This window comes from Schistocerca americana, chromosome 4, assembly GCF_021461395.2.
Source record: "Schistocerca americana isolate TAMUIC-IGC-003095 chromosome 4, iqSchAmer2.1, whole genome shotgun sequence".
Taxonomy (NCBI): Eukaryota; Metazoa; Arthropoda; class Insecta; order Orthoptera; family Acrididae; genus Schistocerca; species Schistocerca americana.
Window position 1 is genome coordinate 613,703,408 of NC_060122.1, and position 23,439 is coordinate 613,726,846.

A 23,439-nucleotide genomic window follows, 5' to 3' on the forward strand; every position below is an offset into this window, starting at 1 on the left:
TCACTGTGCGTAATTTTTTTCATTCCTCGTAATAGGTACTTCAATTTCCTAAACACCCATGCTACAGATACAGTTTCTTTTTCTGTTATAGTGTAATTCTGTTCATGTTGTGCTAGCACTCTACTAGCAGAACCTACTGGCCTGTGTTCTGTTGTATTGAATGTATCACATTCCTGAAATAAGTGACACCCGAAACTGTAAGACTGATGCAGCTACTGCTAGATGGATAGATAGAACGAAACTTGGGTCACCTAGTAGTGGCAAGTTTGTTGAAATTTCTTTTATATTGTTGCAGTCCTCTTTGCAATGTATGTTCCAGTTCCATGTTGTGTTTTGTTTCAGTAATTTCATTCAATTAGGTGCATTAAGCACTGCATTTGCAGGAATTTTCTTTTAAAATTCTACCATTCCTCAATAAGATTGAAGTTTGTATTATTAGAAGATTCTGGACAGAGTTTAATTGCATCTGGTCTGTGTGTATCAGGCCTAATTCCTAATGTATCTTTAATTTGTCCCAACAGCATAACTTCATTTCTTCTGAATGGTGATTTACACCGTATAATTGTAACACCTTGGGATCTTAATCTAAGGAAAAATTCAGCCAAAGATTTCCTTCCATTTTTTGAATATCATTACTGTATCACTCATGTATAAGAACGTACTAGCCCTTAATTCGTCACCTATTGACTTTTCCAACACTCTTATGAATACTGATATGAAAATACGTAAACCAAAGACCAGGACTTGAAATTGATATGATCGTCCTTCATATAAAAATATTGTACATTTTTTTATCATTATACAGTGCAATTTGCCAGTAACATACTGTTAAATCCATTGTACTTATGTACTTCGCCTCTGCAAACTTTGTTAACGTTTCCTCTATTATAGGTGGCCTATTACATTCTAGCTGAATTATTTTGACAGTACATGCATCTGATACCAATCACATGGTTCTGTCTTGATTTTGTTTAACAATGACTAAAGGATTGTTCTACTGTATCAATAGCTTTGTAGATACCAATGTAGAATATGGTCTTACACTGTGTGATCAAAAGTATCCAGCACCCCCAAAAACATACCTTTTTCATATTAGGTGCATTGTGCTGGCACCTACTGCTCGGTACTCCATATCACCGACCTCAGTAGTCATTAAACACCATGAGAAAGCAGAATGGGGCACTCCACGAAACTCATGGACTTTGAACGTGTTCAGGTGATTGGGTGTCACTTGTGTCACGCATCCGTATGTGAGATTTCCACACTCCTAAACATCCCTAGGTCCACTATTTCTGATACAGCACAAAAGCATACAGTCCGATCTCATCTGTTGACTGACAGAGACTGCTGACAGTTGAAGAGGGTCGTAACGTGTAAAAGGCAGACATCAATCCAGACCATCACACAGGAATTCCAAAATGCATCAGGATCCACTGCAGGTACTATGACAGTTAGGGGGGAGGTGAGAAAATTTGGATTTCATGGTCGAGCGTTTGCTCATAAGCCACACATCACGCCGGTAAATGCAAATGATGCCTCGCTTGGTGTAAGGAGCATAAACATTAGACGATTGAACAGTGGGAAAACGTTGTGTGGAGTAAGAAATCACGGTACACAATGTGGCGATCCGATGGCAGGGTGTGGGGATGGTGAATGCCCAGTGAACATCATCTGCCAGTGTGTGTAGTGCCAATAGTAAAATTCGGAGGTGGTGGTGTTATGGTGTGGTAGTGTTTTTCATGGAGGGGGCTTGCACCCCTTGTTGTTTTGTGTGGCACTATCACAGCACAGGCCTACATTGATGTTTTAAGCACCTTCTTGCTTCCCACTGTTGAAGAGCAGTTCGGGGATGGCGATTGCATCTTTCAATACGATCGAGCACCTGTTCATAATGCACGGCCTATGGCAGAGTAGTTACATGACAATAACGTGCCTGTAGTGGACTGGCCTACATAGAGCCCTGACCTGAATCCTATACAACACCTTTGGGATATTTTGGAATGCTGACTTCGTGCCAGGCCTCACTGACCGACATCGATACCTCTCCTCAACGCAGCACTTCCAGAAAATGGACTGCAATTCTCCAATAAACCTTCCAGCACCTAACTGAATGGATGCCTGCAAAAGCAGAAGCCATCATTAAGGCTAAGGGTGGGCCAACACCATATTGAATTCCACCATTACAATGGAGGGCACCACGAACTTATAAGCCATTTTCAGCCAGATGCCTGGATACTTTTGATAATATAGTGTATGTAGACTGGGCTGTGAGGTATAGTCTTTAAAGTACAAACAAAATCTTTAATAATTCCTGGTCTCATAGAAAAGATATTTATGTGTTTGTATAACAAAGTAATGATATCTTCTTTTTCATTTTTATTAAGGTTTTTTCTGACTTAGTTATGATTTTGATTATATCATTTTTGTCTACCTGTCAATCATAATTGCATAATTAGTGTTTGGAATTTTGGCCTAGTACATCTTCCATCATAAGAGTTAAATATACATGTATTTATTTTTTCAAAGTATATTCTAACTACTTCTTCTTGTCTAGGATTATGGGTACAAGTACATTTTAACTTGCAACAATGAATATTGGTTGTTAAAATGTTGTATCATTATAACTTGACATGTACTGGTTTACCCTTTATCTCTGTTATCTTTACTCGTGTTACTGGTAGTCTAGGGAATACGTTCAATAAGTTATTTCATTCCAAGAAATAATGAACTGTTACCAAAACATCACTCCCAGAATCTAAAGTTATTCATACTTTTACATTTCCTAGTACACCTTTCAGTTTTGGTTTTATGTGTACTTTTATTGATCGTATATTCTCATTTCATAATTCTTCTGTTAATTTATTGTCATGACCACATCTAACCAAACTTGAGGCAGTTTCTTGTGGCTCATTTTGCATTGCTTCAGAAGTGTATTATTTTTTCCTTCCCAAGTTCATATTATTGTTGAACATACTATTCGAATACTTTCTTTTCTTATTTCCCTTTCTGTATCTATTTCAGGACCAAATATGATCCTGACTGTTGTGTCCCCTGCATCCTGCATTTGTAGGGTCTTCGCTAGATACAAGGGAGCCTCATTATTGTTATGTTGGTTAGTGTAGCTGCTAAAGTTATCTGCTTGCCATCTTTCTGACTGCCTTTTCACTACATCTACATCTCCTAAGTATTATAATAAAATGTTAACTTTTATCCAATCCTTTCTTACTAGCTTGTCTCTTACTCTCCATGATAACTGACAAATGTTTAAGTGTTCTTCTCTTATTGGATCATCTAAATACTTCGCCTTGTTAATATGCCACTCTATGAAATCCCTACAACCATTCCAGAAACTACTATTATACGATTTTTAAGCAAAAAAATTGTATTCATAATTTCTTTTCTGTACCTTCACTCCAGCATTTAGCTTTGAAATCAGTTTAGAAATCATGATAAGTTGTAACATCTTCTAATTGTAGCATACCCCATTGTGCTGCGTCACTTGTCATATGACTTACTATTGTTAATTGTCAAAGATTCTGGTAACATACACTGAAAAGATTTAAGAAAGAGTACAGGATTAATTTCTTCTGAAGGTGTAAATCTTGGGAATTTTTGATTCAATACTTCACTTAGTATCACAGTACTTACTTACTACTACACTCCTTTTTGACAATCTTCTACTGGATTCCTTGATTCTCTTTATGTTTCTTCTAAACTTAAAGCATTACTGTGTGACCCTTTTTTGTAATAGTAATAAAATTCCTGCTGCTATTTGTTGCTGAAGCTCCCTCACAACTGCAGTTGGTGGGAACATTGACCTGCTTTCAAAAAATCTTTGGGCTTCATGTGCACTTCTTTACTCTCTAACTCCATTTCTAGTTCACATTTTCGCAATTTAGGTTCTAATTCATTAATAATGAAGTACAAAACATGTATATTCTACTTCCATATTTACTTAAAAGTGTTTTAGTGCCTGATAATTCACTTCCTAAAGCATCAGTTCTTCGCAACATTTTGTCCTGTTCTGTCTTTATATTATGTACTTGTTTAAGTTTACCATCTATGATTTCCTATTGATTATTTATTTCTGAAACATGATCAAATCCTAAGATAAACCACGTTTCTAATCTGTCCATTCTTCCGTTCGAAACTTGGTGGTACCTTCCGGGCAGGCCACTGCCATGATAATACCCGTCAGGCACTTCCCCTTTCACTATATTTCGGTGATTATCATACAGTTTCATTCGTCTTAGGTGTATCTAAATTTTCCCTGATTGACAGTAATCTGGGGTACTATTAGGGTTAGGTAAACCACTGATTGATCTCATATTACTAGCATGACTTGAGCAGCAGTAGTATAAATAAACATGGCTATAGAGACAGATTTTTGGATGCTGGAGGTGACCATTGCATTAGGGACAACTTTACCCAAGCAGCAAGCGAGTTTGCAGAGCCTTCTCATTGCTAACCTGACTTTGTAGTCACCGAAACTGCAGTGGTTTATGGGCCGCCATTCTGGTGGCCGGCCTTGTTCCGCTAGAGGCCAAGCAAGAGGTTGGGAATGCTGTTGCTGATTGCAAAATGACACTTCTCTAGAAACTGGCGGCACTGGGCATCCTGACGCCGGCCTAACTGCTTTATTAGTGAGTGGACATGGTGTAGGAACCTGATCTCCTTATGCCGTGTGCGAGTCCAGGTAGAGTGGCATTGGGCAGGCACCCAGCTAATGTGATTATTACAAGAATAGCATACCTTGTGAGACAGGACAATGAATTTCTCTGGATGTCACATTTGTTGGGCCATGGTAGGTACGAGAACATTGGGGGAGGGGGGAGGGGGGCAGCAGCAGGAGAGGCAGGAACTTGCTTCTCGACTGTCGTGGAGTACAGTTACTAGAGCTCTTCCATTTCTATGGGAGAGCAGTTAATTGTAAAGACATCCGGACACCTGGTCAAAACTTTATATTTTCACGTATGTGAGACAATCACCAGCAGACGTAGGGTCATCTCCAACAGTACGGCGTTTCAGCAGCGCCCGCACGCTGACAACAGCATCTCGTCTTTCACCGGCTATACTGGTTTTGTTGCGCAGCTTCGGCAAACTCAGAAGCCTATCAATCGTTTTCACAACCATCTTTTTTCATAGCAGCCTTGTAATCACAGTAGTCACTCCCAGTGTCCATTGTATGCTTAATTATATTTTGGTGTGAGAGAACAATCAGTGAAACGTTACATCAGAGTGTGTTTGCCTAGATTGACATCTTTCCACTCACAATAGCCAGTCTCATTTACACATAAGTTCCAATTAGGTTCCCCAAGTCTATTGCTAACCAACCTGAGTTCGTGTTGATGATATGTTATACAGCTGAAGTTTATGTTTATATGTTTTTTCTCTCTTGACCTTGATATTAATTAACAAATCTCTTTGTGATACAGCAGTTTGCTTGTTGTTAATTTTTCAACAACACCCATTCTCATTCCCTACGATGTCATTTATTTTGTTGTGGGTTTCAAGGAATTAAATTAAAGTATGTCAAGTTATCCAACTCGGGGGTGATCCACACTGGGGCCACTAGTCAGATTTCCTTGCGCTATTGAGAAATGTGGAACCTCTTGGGTGTGGTGGTTACAACTTTTTAGTCATTTGCAGATGGAGAACTGCCACCACCACAGGCTAGCTTGTGTGTTGGTGACCCTGCCAGGATCGATTTTCCCCTCGGTTCCCTCTGATAACAGTAATCATTATGTAATTACATTTGTGTTTTTCTTTTTGCATTTCAGTCCCATTTTTTTAGTTCCGAGGTAGTACTTAGAGCTGGCACAGATGAGAAAAAAATTTTTTCTTTTGTTATGTAACATATTTATTTTTGTTCATGTTTTGGTTTTGTGGATTCTGTAGCACATTAACAAATTTGACAGTTCAGTGTTGCTACCTGTGGTGCAAAAACTCTTCTTTTTGTGGGGTAATTGTGTGTTTTTGTTTAGTGTATTTGAGAGTCAGATACTATTAGGTGTGCTTACATATGCATAGTTTTTGTTTTTTGTTTGGTTTTTTTGTTGTTCTCTTTTCGGGTCATGCAAAATAATTTCTTTTTTATTCCCCATTGCTGTGAATGTTGACAAGGAGAAAAGCGAAGTTACTTCATGGCCAAAGTCTAGTAGACTCAGGAAATATGATGGAACATGCTAATAACGGTGACGTCAACCCTTCTGGTGACTTGTTGGAAGGGCTTCCCATGGAACAGTCAGGCCCAAACACGTATGATAGGCATTCAGTCCTCGGTGCTGATAGATTATGCACAATCAGAACAGGGAATTAACAGTCGTGACGAGTCTGATGGTGGAAATGACCATGGTAATTTAGACATATTAGTCACGAGTAGAAATTCAGAAAGGGAGATAGAAGGCAGACACACAGTGCGACACCAGTGCAGCTGCGCTCAACAATCACGGGTTGCTTCGCCAATGGCTGGTACGCATTATGAACTGGAACCTTATCCAGTCTTCGCTCTCCTAGGTGAGCTTAAGAAGCAGATAGATTCAGAAAGAAAATGGAGGGAGGAGGCGATCACATTAAAGGAGCAGATTAGTGAATGAATGATGAGTTTGGGGCAAAACTTTCTGATGTACACAAACTCAGGACAGAGGCAAAGAAAGTTGCTCTCCTTGCCCAAAAAGAGGCAGCAGGTGTGAAAAAGATCGCTATTGCTGCTGACAACAGAGCAAAATGAGAGAGCTCCGTCGCAGACAAAAGTTCAAAAGTCTTGGCACAGGGAAATTTGGCAGTGATGACCAACACAGAGAATATTGCTAAAGTAAACGATCAACTAGCCCAACTAGGGGAAAAGTTGCAGACAAAGACTTAGAGACCTTGGGCGGTGGAACAATTACGTAGCTGTGAAGCTTCAATGACATGAGCAATGCCACTGGGTGGTTCACGGAGCAGTGTGATGCAAGCCACGTCTTCTGCTGAGTGTTGTGCTCACTCATACGATACCTCTCACCCGACGGGTAGGAATACGCTGGACATGTTTCCAGAGAATTCTGGTAGATGTGTCGGCCACAGAGGACACAAAGTGCCCCACCATCTGGATCCAATCCCCGTGACGGAAGCTGACAGATTCTCAAGTGCGAGGGTCTAACCTACATTCGACCAGAAGCATTTTCTGTCTAGCATAATATTTCTAAATTTTAGGAAAAATGGTAGCGGGTTACATCCTAAAATTTGGATTGGACGATTCATCTGGTCGTTGCCACTTCATGGCCCCTCAATGCAAAGCTGGAATTCATCTGCATGCATATTGAGGGAACGGCCACCAGAATAGTGCGAGATGTTGCGCCAAAGTGCACCACATTCGAAGAGTTCAAGGGAGCATTTCTCGCTACCTATTGGTCACAAGAAATGCAGGATGGAGTAAAACAGGAGATTATGATGTGATCTGAACTCGAATCTTTGAGATACAAAGGAATGGTAAAAATGTTCGAGGTGTTATTAAAGAAGAACCAATTCTTGGATGCACCCTGCAGCCTGTTGGAAATTATTCGTTTCTGTTTCTCGAAGCTCCCCATGCAGTACTAACAGGCACTAATTAGTAGGTGCAGAGACAACATTGAAACTTTCAAATGTTTACTCAGTAAGTTGGGATTGGTATACGAGAGGCAGAATCCAAGGATAAATGCAGACACAATGACAGCGACAACCTGCAACTGCCTAAGAACAAGGATTGGCGCATGAGTGCCACGGTCCACAGGGAGGGACTGAGGAAAGAGCACCTCAACCCGACCACAGAAATTACGGGTACCGGAGCCAAGCAGGGGATAATGTGCAGCACTATGATCGCAACTGGCAGGAGCGGGAACAGAACCAGTAAGCTTTTGGAGGTTGGCATGGTCCAAACAGGAGTCAGCACTGTAGGAGAGGCGTTTGAGATTCGTCCACCTAATCCCTCACACAACACACATAACCGTAGCCCTCCACAAAATTGATGATAGGGGGACACGAAAAGGTTCGCAGTCTGTGAGTGCACAGAATCGCTCACAAAAACGCCCTGGAATTGGAATCATTGAAGACAAAAAGGTCGATCGGCCTTCACCACGTTTGTCATGTGAAGCACTTCATAGAAGATCGTCTTCGTACTGTATCACACAACTGTTAAGTAGTAGAAGTTTTTGGTATTGTTTTTTATGTTTTGTAAATGTAATTGGGTAAACATCAGGTGTTATATAGGGTTTATTTTTGGTTATATGGCTTGAGTGAAAACAAGGTTGTAAAGGGCATTGGTGTCTGACTACTGCATTTCATCTTTGTCATTTTTCAGTGTCACATCCATCTCAAACTTGTGTGGTTTTTTTTTTTTTTGTTTTTTTTTTCTTTTTGTTCTGTAACTGCTTTTTCTCATGAAGCTCTGATCTGGAATGTGAACGCCATAATTATAAGTGGTACTTATTGGTGTTTGGGCGAATGCATTCTCTTTCTGGAGTCATGACTGTTACATGTATGATTTTGGCCTTTGCATCCTTGATGGGGGAATCGTCATCTGGCATGTGTGAAAGCTGGGCCAGTCTTGTGTCTCTGGTGGTTCTGTAGGGTGCTTACCACTCTTACGAGTGCTTATGACAGGCAAACTCTCATAGCATTCCACCTATCTCCTGATAAGTTTATAGTGCATATGGGCACACCCTTGGTCAATGTGACAGTTTTCTGTGGTGTCTTTTTCAAGTGTGCTTAGCAGCGCCTGAGTTGTGTGAGCTGAATTTGGATTCGTGAAATGCTAAGGAGGCCACCGAGCCCAACCTCACCGCTGTGCATTGGGTCATACTTTTGTGTTGTGAGAGGTTGGTGTCACCTCCACGTTTAAATATGTGTGTGTGTGTGTGTGTGTGTGTGTGTGTGTGTGTGTGTGTGTGTGTGTGTGTGTGTGCAACTTCTTTGTGGAGAAAAGATAGTGAGGAATAGTGAGTCACACCCCGACAACAAAACCGAGACACAGGACTGGACTGCATATTTCTCATGCATATCAGTTACGTCCCATCGAAGCAGTAGTTCTGTTTTATTGCTTGTGTTTCTTGGCTCTTGGTATAACTGAACATGTCTGGACGTTTGTCCGGCTTTCCTTGTGGAGTTTCAGAGTCAGCATTTCGTCCTCGAGGTTACAGGAATACCTAAAGTGGTTAGGCCAGCGCCAGGATGCCCAGCGCCACCAGTTCCTAGAAAAGTGTTATTTTGCATTAAGCCATGGCATTCCCACCCTCTTGCTTGGCCGCATAGTGGAACAAGGCCGGCCCTCAGAATGGCGGTCCATAAACCACTACCCTGCCAGGCACATGGCCAGTTTTGGTGACTACGAAGTCAGGCTAGCAAAGAGAAGGGTCAGCGAACTCGCATGCTGCTCGGGGAAAGTTCTAAAGCTGCCCCTAATGCAATGGTCACATCCAGCGTCCAAAAATCTGTCTCTTTAGCCGTATTTACTTCTACTACTGCTATTCAAGTCTGCAAGTAATTTGAGCTCAATCAGTGGTTTACCCTAACCCTAATAGTCCATCAGATTACTGACTACCAGAGAAAATTTAGATACACCAAAGGCGTATGAAACTGTGTGATAATTGCTGAAACAAAATGAAAGGGGAAGTCCTGACGAGTATTACAATGACAGTGGCCTGCCCCGAAGGCACCTTTCCTTTCATTGCGCACCACTCACAGAAGATCATTTTTTGCCGTTTGTGGCTCACTTATGGTAAGGGATAGTGTGACACAACATAAGGAAAATGTCTCAATTAAAACATCATAACAGTCACTAGTCACGGTGAAGCAAGAATGAAAGAGGGAGCCTGGTCTCCTTATCCCACGTGCGGCTCCAGGTAAAGTGGCATCGGGCTGGCACCCAGCTAATGTGTTTACCTACCGTGTGAGATGGGATGATCAACTTCTCTGCATGCCATGTTCCTTAAATGCCACCACGCCTCACCAAATCAGTGCCCACTAAATTGTTTTATGGACTAGATGGAGATTTTTCTCACTAGGAAGCTGCCCTCATCTTGTGAAATGCACCAGGGGTTTGGCTACAGGACCTCCAGGCATTCAGAGAACAAAATATGTACTGCACTGCAGTGATTGGTTGAGGAAGATCGGGTCTCCTTGCTAGAAAACATGATTGGCATTGTAACAATGATGGGCCATGATAGGCTTATTTGAGAACATTTGGGGGTGGATGGGGGGGGGGGGGGGGGGAATGGCTGTTTATCGCAGGGTTTTGCACAGTGCAAGAGGCAGGGACTTGCTTCTTGACAGTTGCAAAGTACAGTTGCTAGAGTTTTTCCATATTTAGTTTCATCATCTTGATTTTTAATATTAAGAATAAAATACATATCTGCTCTACAGCAGTCATTGAACCCCTGACTATATGAAAAAATTTCTCAAGTCTTGGTTTAATGACAGTGTCTGCTAAATCAGTATTCTGATAACTTGGAATTACAATTGGAATTTATGAAATGCAATGATCTAACGACATCACTGGCCAGTACCCCTCTTCTAGGGTTATTTAGCCACGTAGTGCAAGTCTTTTATCCAATACCATTTTGGTGACATTGTTGATGATGATGACAACACAGCACCCACTCCCCAAGAAAATAAAATCTTTGTCCCAGCCAGGAATTGAACCTGGACCCCAGCATTGCAGTTAGACAGGGTAACCACCTTTTTTCCCCACAAAAACAGTGACAAAAATGACTAGCTTACAAAGGAGTGATATGAATAAGGTGACAGCTTATTGCCATAATCATTTACAGCATTCATAGAATGAGGAATGATATTCAATATTTAACAATAGCAGCCTGAGGTTCCTCTTTATCAATTACCAGACCCAATTTAATCAATCAATTAATCCTTGATGTATACAGCTTAGTCTCCTCCAGGCAAAATTATTTCGACAGAAGGGCAGTCCCGAACAGCAACACCACAAAGTACTTCACTGCCTTGTCATTTTTGTCAGTTTCAGACTTCTAACAGCACCCTTAGGGAGTTCAACATCTTCCTTTGTAACAGACACCAAATGTTTGCCATCATATTCTTGTATCTGCTGTAATATTGATTAATTTTTCATACGTGAGTTGTGGGGAAGGTTAGGGTCGGGAACACCTTGCAGGAGCAGTGGGGCCTTTCCATGGCACTGCTAGTGCTTTGTGGTCTAACCCATCCACTCTCGATAAGAAATCCACATGTCCCTAAAATCTACCCATTCTGTTGCAGACAATTCATATCATGTTACCATATTTCGTATTGTGGTTTGGGTACTTAAGCGTTTTTTGGAATTCAGGTTCCATATAGATTTTGTACTCAAGACATTCATTGCTTCCGATATTGTTAAAAATGTAGCTGGTATACGTCACTGTGTTATTTTTTCGCCTGAGGGTGGTAACTTGCTTCTGGTCTGTAGAAAATGTTACTTGGTACATTGTTTGTGGAAGTCCTTGTTATCTGAGCAGTTTTCTCCTGGTCAGCCTCCAGTTGATAATTCTATCTCCACATGTGTACCGATGAGGCACAGTAACAACAAGGTTGCATTTACTGCAGAGGTTATGTCAGCTACTGAAGTGGATCTTGGAGTTTATTAAACATTGCCTATACATAAAATAGGGTATTAGTCATTAGCGTGTGCCTTTATGTTAGGCTGACTTCCAGTTCAGACTGTGAAATTTATCCAGTTAAACAACTAGCTATTAAAACAAGATATAACAGATCTTCACAATATACAATATATTATGTTCAAGTCATTTACATTCCTTGGAGTTACGTACAGTGCACCAGTCTCTTTGTTGCACTTGGAATGACATCAAGTGCAGTGCGACAGTTCTCGTCACCATATGGAGACCATAAGTAATACCTCAGGTAAACAAGTAGAACAACCACCATGGAACGTGCTCCATAATAAACTCTCATATGTAGTATAGATAGTTCTAATCCTCAAAATTACCTTTCTACTCAACTTTACCAATCTGATGATTTAGTGCCTTTACTTACACTTATGTCTTTAAGAAATCATGTTTGTGTCCACATCAGATACTTCCTGCAACCACAAAATCAGGTGGAAGGACCCCTTGCAGCCCGAACATTGGTCATAGGTAGGAATCCCTGAAGTCCTCCTAATGGACTTTTAAGACAATAATATTCTATAAATCATTTTCAATATATTTTCTATCTGTATACATAGGTTAATTGAAAAATATTAAGTTTTTGTGAAATGGTGATGTGTTGAAACAAATTTAATTTTATGTATCAAGAATGAAGCAATGAGTGAAAATATGTACCAACACTGGAAATCAAACACGGGTTTCCTGCTTACAAGGCATGTGCATTAGACACTACGGCCCCCTTGGCACAGCGATTCACACAACCGCATGGGTTACCCTGGCATGCCTCCATTCTCAGCCCAAACACTCACTGCTGCCCCAGGCTACTTTCAATTTCCATGGCTACTTTCAATTTCCACTCACATATGAACATAATTGCTGAGGCACTCCATGTTCTGGAACAGCACCTCAGCATCGAATGTAAACGGTGGATCCAGCTTGAAACCCAGATGCAGGTACTTATACAAATTATTTGTCAAATTTATGCAATACTTGTAATGATTACAATGTGTTATCTGCTAGTTGGTTGATTGCCACAGAGAGTTGCAGGGAGTTGCAAAAGGCAGCCCAGCCCCAACGGTGTGAGGAGCCATTTGGGGGAAACTTCTGTGAAAGCAAAAGTCATGCAAGGAGGTAAAAAAGACTTCAGGGTTTTTTGTAATTGAAAGCAAAATCTTCTCATATAATGATATATTTAATAAAGATCCTAACTGCAACAGTTACATAAACTTGAGAAGGAAAGAGTACGAAACAGGCAGAAGTGAAAAACAGTAACACTGCTTATGACAATGGCTACCTCATAACGTGTTGTCAAGTTGGTAATGTTGGCTGCAGCTAAAAACAAATGACTACCAGCTGAAACCTTCAGACTTCTACCTATCCAGGACTATGGAGCTGAATGGCCAGCTTACCATTAACATACGTAAACAAATAAACAAGCTACGAAATTGACCAAAGCAATGGCATGCCTTCATCTGGGATGATACTTGAATTTAGCAGTTATTAATAAATAGACTTGGACTCAAAATCTTGACCAGTTATATCATTCACTGCTTGATAGTGAACACTGAAATGAAACATAGTGGGATTGCAGAAGAGTGCTTTGGAAATGTGGGTAGTGATTAGTCAGTGATTCCTGCTTTAAATGCACAGAAATATAAAACTGTGCACTTCATAAACCTCAGAAAAGTAGTATTTTGTGACAACAATATCACCGAGTCACAATTAAAATCAGAGTCAGCTCATACAATTACTTGGGTCTAACAATTCATGAATATCTGAGGTGTAATGACACCGTGGGCCCAATCGTAGATAAAGTGTCCATCCAAAAGTAGGGTGCTGGGAAAATGTTTTCAGTCTACAAAGGAAATTGCTTAAATGCACTTATGCAGCCATCCTTGAATGTTGCTTAATTGTATGGAACTCATACGAACTAGGACTAAAAAATGATACTGCACGAATACAAAGAACAGTAGTATGAATGATGACAGGTCTGTTTGGCTCACTAACTGAATAATCTGATTTTTCAGACATTTTAAGACAGTCGCCAACTGCTGGGGGAGAGCCTACTTACAAAGTATTAAGTGGAGAATCAGGGAATACACAGAACTGACAATGTGCATATATAAAGGTGGCAGTAGTATCGCATACACAGAGTATAAAAAGGCAGTGCATTGGCAGAGCTGTCATTTGTACGCAGGTGATTCATGTGAAAGGGTTGCAATTATGGCCACACGATGGGAATTAACTCACTCCGAACGTCGAATGGTAGTTGGAACTAGATGCATGAGACATTCCATTTCGGAAATTGTTAGAGAATCCTATATTCCAAGATACACAGTGTCAAGCGTGTGCAAAGAATATCAAATTTCAGGCATCACTTCTCACCACGGACAGTGCAGTGGCTGACAGCCTTCACTTAATGACTGAGAGTTGCGGTGTTTGCACAGAGTTGTTAGTGCTAACAGACAAGCAACCCTATGTGAAGTAAATGCAGGAATCAATGTGGGATGCACGACAAATGTAGTATTTTGAACCATGCTGCAGAGGACTATGGCAGCAGTAGGCCGCAGCAGTGTCTTTGCCAACAGTACGACTTCGCATGCAGCTCCTCTCCTGGGCTCACGGCCTTACCGGTTGGACCCTAAATGACTGGAAAGCAATGGCTTGGTCAGATGAATGCTGATTTCAGTTGATCAGAGCTGGTGGCAGGGTTTGAGTGTGGCACAGACCCCATGAAGCCATGGGCCCAAGTTGTCAGCAAGGTACTGTGCAACCTGGTGGTGGCTCCATAATTGTGTGGGCTTTGTTTACATGGAATGGACTGGGTCCTCTGGTTCAACTGTACCGATCATTGACTGGAAATGGTTATGTTTGGTTACATGGAGACCATTTGCAGCCATTCATGGACTTCATTTTCCCAAACAACTATTAACTTTTATGGATGACAATGTGTCATGTCATCATGCCACAATTGTATGCAATTGGTTTGAAGAACATTCTTGACAATTTGAGTGAATCATTTGACCATCCATGTTGCCTAACATGAATCCCCTGGAACATTCATGAGACATAACTGAGAGGTCAGTTTGTGTACAAAACCCTGTACCAACAACACTTTTGCAATTATGGACAGCTATAGAGGCAGCATGACTGAATATTTCTGCAGGGGCTTCCAATGACTTGTTGAGTCCATGTACCACCAAGTTGTTGCACTACACCAGGCAAAGGGGGTCTGACATGTTATTAGGAGGCAACCTATGACTTTTATCACCTCAGTGTAATCCGCATCACCGCAAGTGTCGCTCAGGTAGCGACTGTGCTGACAAGATTGAACTAACTGCAGTGTTCACAGTCATTTAAACAGTCTTTCTTCACACGGTCGATGGATGAATGGAAGAGGGAATAATGCAATATACTTCAATCATTTGCAGAATATTTATGTAGATGTAAACAACAGGAAGAGATGGTGAGCAGCCTCAAATCATTCCAGACAGTGCCACTTCTTTGCTAATTGTTTGTATTACTATGGATTTTAATTTCTTATTCATTTGGTTCATTGTGCATGAGTAGGGAGGGTATTTGAACATGTGCAGCAATTTTTTTCTCACAGTATCCCTTCATCCGTTTCCTACTCTAATTCATCCATTCTTCCATTCAACATGTGGAGAACAATGTCTCCTCCTAATTGTGTCTACTTTTAATGTGTTGCAGATTCAGTGCAGCAACTGGCCATTATTCACAAGTTGTATGGGCTGTCACACGCTACATTGGATGTGGCTACACAGCATTTACTGAACCAGGTGGCTGGACTTCACAGCTGTATGTGTGCAACTATGGACCAGCGGGGAATTTCATTGGCCAATCTGTGTACATCACTGGACAAAGCTGCTCCAGATGTGCCAATGGCTGTCATAGCAATTATACTTCACTTTGTGCTTAGTGGTTATAGTTTGTTCAAGCCTAACTACAATGTATCTGTGTTATAATAGTACTCTGTCTGGCACACCCAACTACTGTCAGCTGACAGTGGATGTCAAATAACAAGTGATGGTGGTGGTGAATGTCACAAAACAATTCAAATTTGTTTGTGAAATTGTCAGTTATTATTCTTGTATTGTTACTGGTATTACTGATTTGTATTCTAATCAGCATTTGTGCTCTACATACCTTAAACTGTTAACACCTAAAATTAATAGACACCTCAATTGTTTTTAATCTTCTTATAAAAATTAAAATGCTGGAAATAACTAGTAATTTTCTGTATTTATTGGATCAGATAACAGTAGCCATTTAAATTATCCTTGTTTTATGTTGCAAGAAAAATGCTTCCAAACCAAACTGGCTCACCTTTATTCATCTGTATTTGTGTGGACTCAAAACATGTAATTATATTGATTGAAAATCATTTGACATATAACATGTAATGTTCACTAATGAATGAGTTATCTAAATTGCAACAGTATAATGCACTAAGGGCAAGATGTCACTGAACCTGCCTTTTTATACAGATTGCAGCAATTCATCGTTTTATCAAAACAAGACATGATTGTCTTACTAGGATAGCCACAATTGTTCTTTGAATAAAAATATGGCATTTCAGTCTTTGATCACTATTTTTTTATTTTCAGTAACTGGTTTCAGGCTAGCTGCCCGTCTTCAGATCTGATAGATAAAGTTAAAAATATAATTAACAAGAGAGATTATATAGTTACTGATAGAATTATCTTAGTTTACAGAAAATTATTTCAGTTCATGGTGCACTCAAAAAAGATTATGTAAATGTTATTTCTTTACAAATTGTCTTATTATTAAAAAGTATATCCGCCATTAATATGTATGGTGATAAAACAACCTCTTAGGACATATGCACAATTTCTACAGATATAAGATTTTAACAGATTAAAAATTACTTTAGTTATGACAGTGAACCAGTAGTTCTGTACTGAAAGGTTACTCTGTAACTGCAATATATGATACATTTGCATTTTAATTCATTCTGAAAAAAAATTTTGTAAATTAAGATAGTCTATCAGTAACTATATAATCTCTCTTGTTAATTATATTTTTAACTTTATCTAACAGATCTGAAGATGGGTAGCTAGCTTTAAACCAGTTATTGAAAATTAAAAAAATAGCAATCAAAGACTGAAATGCCATATTTTTATTTTTCGTTTGGTTATGGTACTGAGACACATTCAATAACATGATATCTGCATGGAAGAAAGCAAACATTATTGATGACCGCATTGAAAGTTATACCTTGACAACTGGTACTCTTAGTTTGCAACATTTCAACTATTTACAAAGTTTTTAGAGGTTTTTACAAGTTAAGTGAAAGGTACAAAGACTGCATCTTTATACACTCCTGGAAATTGAAATAAGAACACCGTGAATTCATTGTCCCAGGAAGGGGAAACTTTATTGACACATTCCTGGCGTCAGATACATCACATGATCACACTGACAGAACCACAGGCACATAGACACAGGCAACAGACCATGCACAATGTCGGCACTAGTACAGTGTATATCCACCTTTCGCAGCAATGCAGGCTGCTATTCTCCCATGGAGATGATCGTAGAGATGCTGGATGTAGTCCTGTGGAACAGCTTGCCATGCCATTTCCACCTGGCGCCTCAGTTGGACCAGCGTTCGTGCTGGACGTGCAGACCGCGTGAGACGACGCTTCATCCAGTCCCAAACATGCTCAATGGGGAACAGATCCGGAGATCTTGCTGGCCAGGGTAGTTGACTTACACCTTCTAGAGCACGTTGGGTGGCACGGGATACATGCGGACGTGCATTGTCCTGTTGGAACAGCAAGTTCCCTTGCCGGTCTAGGAATGGTAGAACGATGGGTTCGATGACGGTTTGGATGTACCGTGCACTATTCAGTGTCCCCTCGACGATCACCAGTGGTGTACGGCCAGTGGAGGAGATCGCTCCCCACACCATGATGCCGGGTGTTGGCCCTGTGTGCCTCGGTCGTATGCAGTCCTGATTGTGGCGCTCACCTGCACGGCGCCAAACACGCATACGACCATCATTGGCACCAAGGCAGAAGCGACTCTCATCGCTGAAGACGACACGTCTCCATTCGTCCCTCCATTCACGCCTGTCGCGACACCACTGGAGGCGGGCTGCACGATGTTGGGGCGTGAGCGGAAGACGGCCTAACGGTGTGCGGGACCGTAGCCCAGCTTCATGGAGACGGTTGCGAATGGTCCTCGCCGATACCCCAGGAGCAACAGTGTCCCTAATTTGCTGGGAAGTGGCGGTGCGGTCCCCTACGGCACTGCGTAGGATCCTACGGTCTTGGCGTGGATCCGTGCGTCGCTGCGGTCCGGTCCCAGGTCGACGGGCACGTGCACCTTCCGCCGACCACTGGCGACAACATCGAAGTACTGTAGAGACCTCACACCCCACGTGTTGAGCAATTCGGCGGTACATCCACCCGGCCTCCCGCATGCCCACTATACGCCCTCGCTCAAAGTCCGTCAACTGCACATACGGTTCACGTCCACGCTGTCGCGGCATGCTACCAGTGTTAAAGACTGCGATGGAGCTCCGTATGCCACGGCAAACTGGCTGACACTGACGGTGGCGGTGCACAAATGCTGCGCAGCTAGCGCCATTCGACGGCCAACACCGCGGTTCCTGGTGTGTCCGCTGTGCCGTGCGTGTGATCATTGCTTGTACAGCCCTCTCGCAGTGTCCGGAGCATGTATGGTGGGTCTGACGCACCGGTGTCAATGTGTTCTTTTTTCCATTTCCAGGAGTGTATAAAAGGGCTCCCTGCAGTGGGAGTTACACTAGAGGTCAGTAACAAAGTGAATACGAGTCCAATGTTGCAGGTTGCACAAGTCAGAAATCAAGGCATCACTTTTACTCTGGTGTTCCCATCATTCTCACTATCATTCCGGGAGTATGACAAATCTGAGAAAAGTGGCACTACAGTTCCTTTAGACTGATGAATTGTTATCTCTGTGACAAAAAAAAGTACTATTGTGTATTCTTTTCACAATGTCAACTTGCGTTTATAGGCTAATAGCTAGTTGTATACTTTATCATTCATTTGTGTAACTTCTTTGAAGACTATTGTACATTTATTTTAATAACTGATCAGCATTTAGAGAAAACACTTCATCCTCATCTCCTGCTTTCTTGTACTGTCATCACACACTCAGTAACATGCCAGAAGTGTGTACATGTCGACGTAATTGTTCTACTCTCCGAATAGAAAATAAATACCCCCATTAAAAGAAATTTCAACAATCTTTGAAAAATGTTTATATATACATACAAAAATATATACATATAAAGAGAGATATGTGTGCACACACACACAGACACACACACACAGACACACACACAGACACACACACACACACACACACACACAGATATAAAGGGTATTACAAAGCTATATCAACAAAGTTTGATGAGTTGTAGAGTTGGTCTTGACAAACAAACTGAGGGTATGAACCTGTGCCCAGAAACATCATCCAACAATGTTACAGAGTGTTGAAGTTAATTGGTGCCAGCACCTGCTGCAAGGCTACCCCTTCAGCAGAAAATGTGACTTTGTATGCTGATGGACTATAGGTGGTATGCCTTGGAGTGTTGTTTCTTATTCAGTGATCATGACTGATTGATGAATGCCAGTGGAGAAAACAGAGCTAGCTGCTGCATAGATAGACTTTGTCTCTTATGAGTGTGATGCTTTGTTGCCTTGGTGAATGATGGTTTCAGACATGGGTTTCCATCCGCCATTTATTTTTCTCTTGCATACTGAAAAACATTGGAGGTTTCAGAGCATTCCAGGAGAGAAATAAACTGCATATGGAAACCTGTGTCTGAAACTATTAGGTTAAGCCCATCAGAGGCCTAGGTCAGCATAACTAAATGAGGCACCTGGTCTGCTTAGTGTACATTTTGTAAAAAAAAAAAAAAAAGAATATTATGAATGTAATGGCCAACAAAAAAATCAACTATTTATAATATGTATAGTCTAAGCTCTAGTAATTTTAATATATATACTTAAAGCTATAGGTGAGAAGCAATATGAATCATCATCTAGCACAGCAGTCATGAGTTAAGGTGCAGAGAAATAATAAAGAATAGAATAAGTAAATTACCTTTCATTTTAAATGTCTGTAAACATAGCTTCTACAGTTATAATTTCAGTTACTTTCATAACTTAAGTATGAGGGAGTAGTTGTTATTCATATTGTTATAGGACATATTTTTATGCTTTTATTTTACCGAAATTATGAATAATGTTGTTGAAGTATATTTCATTTGAAACTTGCCTTTCAATTGATAAAATGGACAAATTGACCAGTCATTATTGTTCATATGGCTTAGACAAGTATGTTCCAAGCAAGGTCTTGAAGTGGGAATGTGTGGAATTGCTGCTTACAAGTTAGTGGTGCAGTGGGCCCATTTTCTTGCCACACCCACACACTGTGCTCTGGGTGTAGGATGTGGTGATGGTAATTGCCAGAAAACATGACTGCACAATGGTATATTTATTTGTGGCAAAGGACTACAAAATAAATTAACAATATTTTCTAATAATGAAAGTCTGTGCTCTTGCGATCGCATGGACAGTAATGGGCATTGCACAATAGATGTGCTTGAATGCTGTTCATGGAGGGTGAATACTCCTCAGTGATTGAGCTTGTGGTCTGATAGTGTAACTGTGGGAGAACCAATGGACATACATGCACTTGGAGCTGATAACCATCTTCTTATCCTCGAGCCGTTGTGTACTTTGCAGTTGCAATTTAACAAGACAGACTGCATATTCTAATCCCATCCAACGGCTGATGCACATGTGGGCTGTGTCATGTGGTGTGACTTCATTCTTCCACAGCACAGGTGGTTGAAGCAGATACAAAGTCCAGCACTTGTGACATAGTCTGCCAGCAACTGGCACGGGGGTGCTCGGTTTTGCCTGTAGTGGGCGTGGTCCAGGCGACTGCGACGGCTGCTTAAGCAAGGTGGGTGGAGACTGAGGCACACATGGCAGTGCAGTGGCAGCTGTCAGAAGCTGGTGCAGTTGCAGGTGTTGCTGGAGGGCCTTCCTGTTAGTAGTGGTGCAAGCGGCTTGCTGTTGTACTCAATGTAGAATCCTTTTTCACTGCAGGTGATCACGTGGTGTGGCCCCAAAGTAGGGCAGCCAAAGTGGTGGCTGTACCACGTTAGTGCACAACATGACGTGTTCAGTGCATCACATCAGTGTGTACAAATACTTTACTAGTGCCATGATGTGTCAGTGAGGATGGTTGGATGTTGGCCATAAGGATGCTCAGACATTCTACCAATAGAAGCGTCAAAGCATTGTGGTGCTTCCCCCATGAAATCTCCAGGAATAGTGAGTTGTTTTCAATAGATGAGTTTGGCAGATGAAGCACCAATCTCTTTCTTCAGTGATACTGGTAACCTGAGGAATACCAGTGAAAGTGCTCGCATCCAGATGGTGTCATGGCAAGTGAGAGCAGCTTTCAACTTCCTATGGAGCTGCTCCACCATGCCATTAGACACCTAGTGGTAGCTAGTGGTTCTGTGTAACTGCACACTACACCGTCAGGCGATGTGAGCGACCAGCGCACAGTCAAATTGGCATCCTCGATCTGGCGCATCCAAAATGTGGCACCAAGGTGTCAATTAAGTTCATAAGTCATGGTCTCAGCGGTGATGTCAGCTATGGGCATTGCCTCTGGCCAACGAATCAAATGGTCGATGATTGTTAGCAGATACTGGCTCCCATTGGACAGAGGAAGTAGGCCCACGATGACCATATGGACTTGCACAAAGCAGCATGTCATGTCAGGAAAGGCGCTGACAGGTGCAAGGGTGTGCTTCCCGGCTTTGACATATTAGTATGTGGTGCAGGTGTGTGCCCATTGACGGCAGTCTTTCTGGCTTTGTGGTCAGACAAAACAAAAGGGGATTAGTGATACAATAGTGTTGACACCGGGGTGTGATAGTCCATGGACATGATCAAAAGCTTTGTGCTGGAATTTCTCCAGGAGAAATGGGCAGAATGTGCCTACAGACACATTCCACCAAATCTTATGGGTGGAGCCAGGAATGGGCTCTAGATCGTGTCATAGGCTGCTGGAGACACTGTGACAGAGGCTGTCCAGTTGAGCATTGCTCTCCTGTTCTAGGGCAACGTCCTCAAAGCTCACAGAGGAGAGACAACGGCACCAACTTAGGACGTACAGTCAGTGAATATATTTCATTAAATTTCATGTATACAGCCATGCAAACATTACTTCTTCCACTGGTATTTCTGCCACATACCATCCCACCATCTTCAGACTGAGTTGCAAGACTGACGGTAAGGTGCCAAGCATCGCGTTATATACTCCACTGTGATGGTACTTTGCATGCTGGTTGGCAAGCACACCAAGTCCTTTCATCCATACATGTATTTTTTCATCATTTGAAACTTTTCTACAGGAACAGATATACAGAGTAAAAGACATATTACTATAAACAAAACTAGGTCTACTTTGAGTCTTCTGGTCGATTCCACAATACCATGTCTTCTAGGCAATGACATCTCGGTCGGCAAAAGATTCTAGTCCATGTAGTGATGCGTTCTCACAGCGGACAATTGCGAGTGTAAACCACCCACTGCCAGCTGCTCCAGTTGCAACATCGAGTGAAAAATTAACTCGACATCCACGAAAAAATAGGTCCATTAAGAATAACAGATTCACTTATTGATGTATGTTTGGTGGTGGTAATACCTTGATGACTTTTTTGCAATTTAATTATACCGAGAGCCAGATTCCATGCCTTATCCAAATTAAAACCATTATCTCTATTTATCATGTTGTTGGTTAATCTAATTTCTATTGTTTCCTTGAAAATAGAATCCTAAAAGGAAGAGGTGGATGTTAAAATCTTCATGTCACTGTAGTTCATCAAATGGCCCATATCTACACAATGTTTAGCCACAGCCGAGTGGTCTGACTGTAGTGTGTGTATCTTCGATGTTCCATGCAGCTTTCATAATGGTGTTTGTGTCTGACCTATATAAAAAAAAAACTAAACTCCGCCCGAACAGGCCATGAAGGCCCAACGGTACCAACTGGCCACTATGTCATCCTCAGCCCACAGGCATCACTGAATGTGAATATGGAGAGGCATATGGTCAGCACACCACTCTCTCTGTCGTATGTCAGTTTATGAGACTGGAGCCACTACTTCTCAAAAATGGTTCAAATGGCTCTGAGCACTATGGGACTTAACATCTGTGGTCATCACTCCCCTAGAACTTAGAACTACTTAAACCTAACTAACCTAAGAACATCACACACATCCACGCCCGAGGCAGGATTCGAACCTGCGACCGTAGCAGTCGCGCGGTTCCGGACTGAGCGCCTAGAACTGCTAGACCACCGCGGCTGGCGCTACTTCTCAGTCAAGTAGCTCCTCAGTTTGCCCCACAAGGGTTAAGTGCACCCCACTTACCGACAGCGCTTGGCAGACCGGATGGTCACCCATCCAAGTGCTAGCCAAGCCCAACAGTGCTTAACTTTAGTGATCTGATGGGAACCAGTGTTACCACTGTGGAAAGGCCATTGGCCTGACCTATATATGACATATCACAATTACTGCAAGGAATCTGATACATAACTGCCTTGTGAAACAATCAATTATCCTACGGTGCACCCTGTGCAGTAATATCTTAAGGACACTTACGGTTTGTGAAAGCTGATGGCAGCTACTGGCACGTAAGTGGAGATTAGTATGGGTTGGTTTACTATATGTAGCATGTCCTAATGTGTT

At 41.7% G+C, this 23,439-nt stretch overlaps 1 protein-coding gene and 1 pseudogene across 1 annotated transcript in view; one reads left to right on the forward strand and one right to left on the reverse strand.

Moving 5' to 3' along the window:
• The window catches only part of LOC124613657 (venom allergen 3-like), an 89,206-nt gene extending 73,401 nt beyond the window's left edge, over window positions 1-15,805 (forward strand). Inside the window, exon 4 of the mRNA XM_047142373.1 lies at window positions 15,339-15,805. Within this exon, the coding sequence (XP_046998329.1) occupies window positions 15,339-15,567 (229 nt within the window). The 3' untranslated portion in view covers window positions 15,568-15,805. The remainder of the gene's footprint in view (window positions 1-15,338) is intronic.
• Window positions 15,806-23,118: 7,313 nt separating this feature from the next.
• On the reverse strand, window positions 23,119-23,236 carry LOC124614259 (annotated as a pseudogene).
• Window positions 23,237-23,439: the final 203 nt, after the last annotated feature.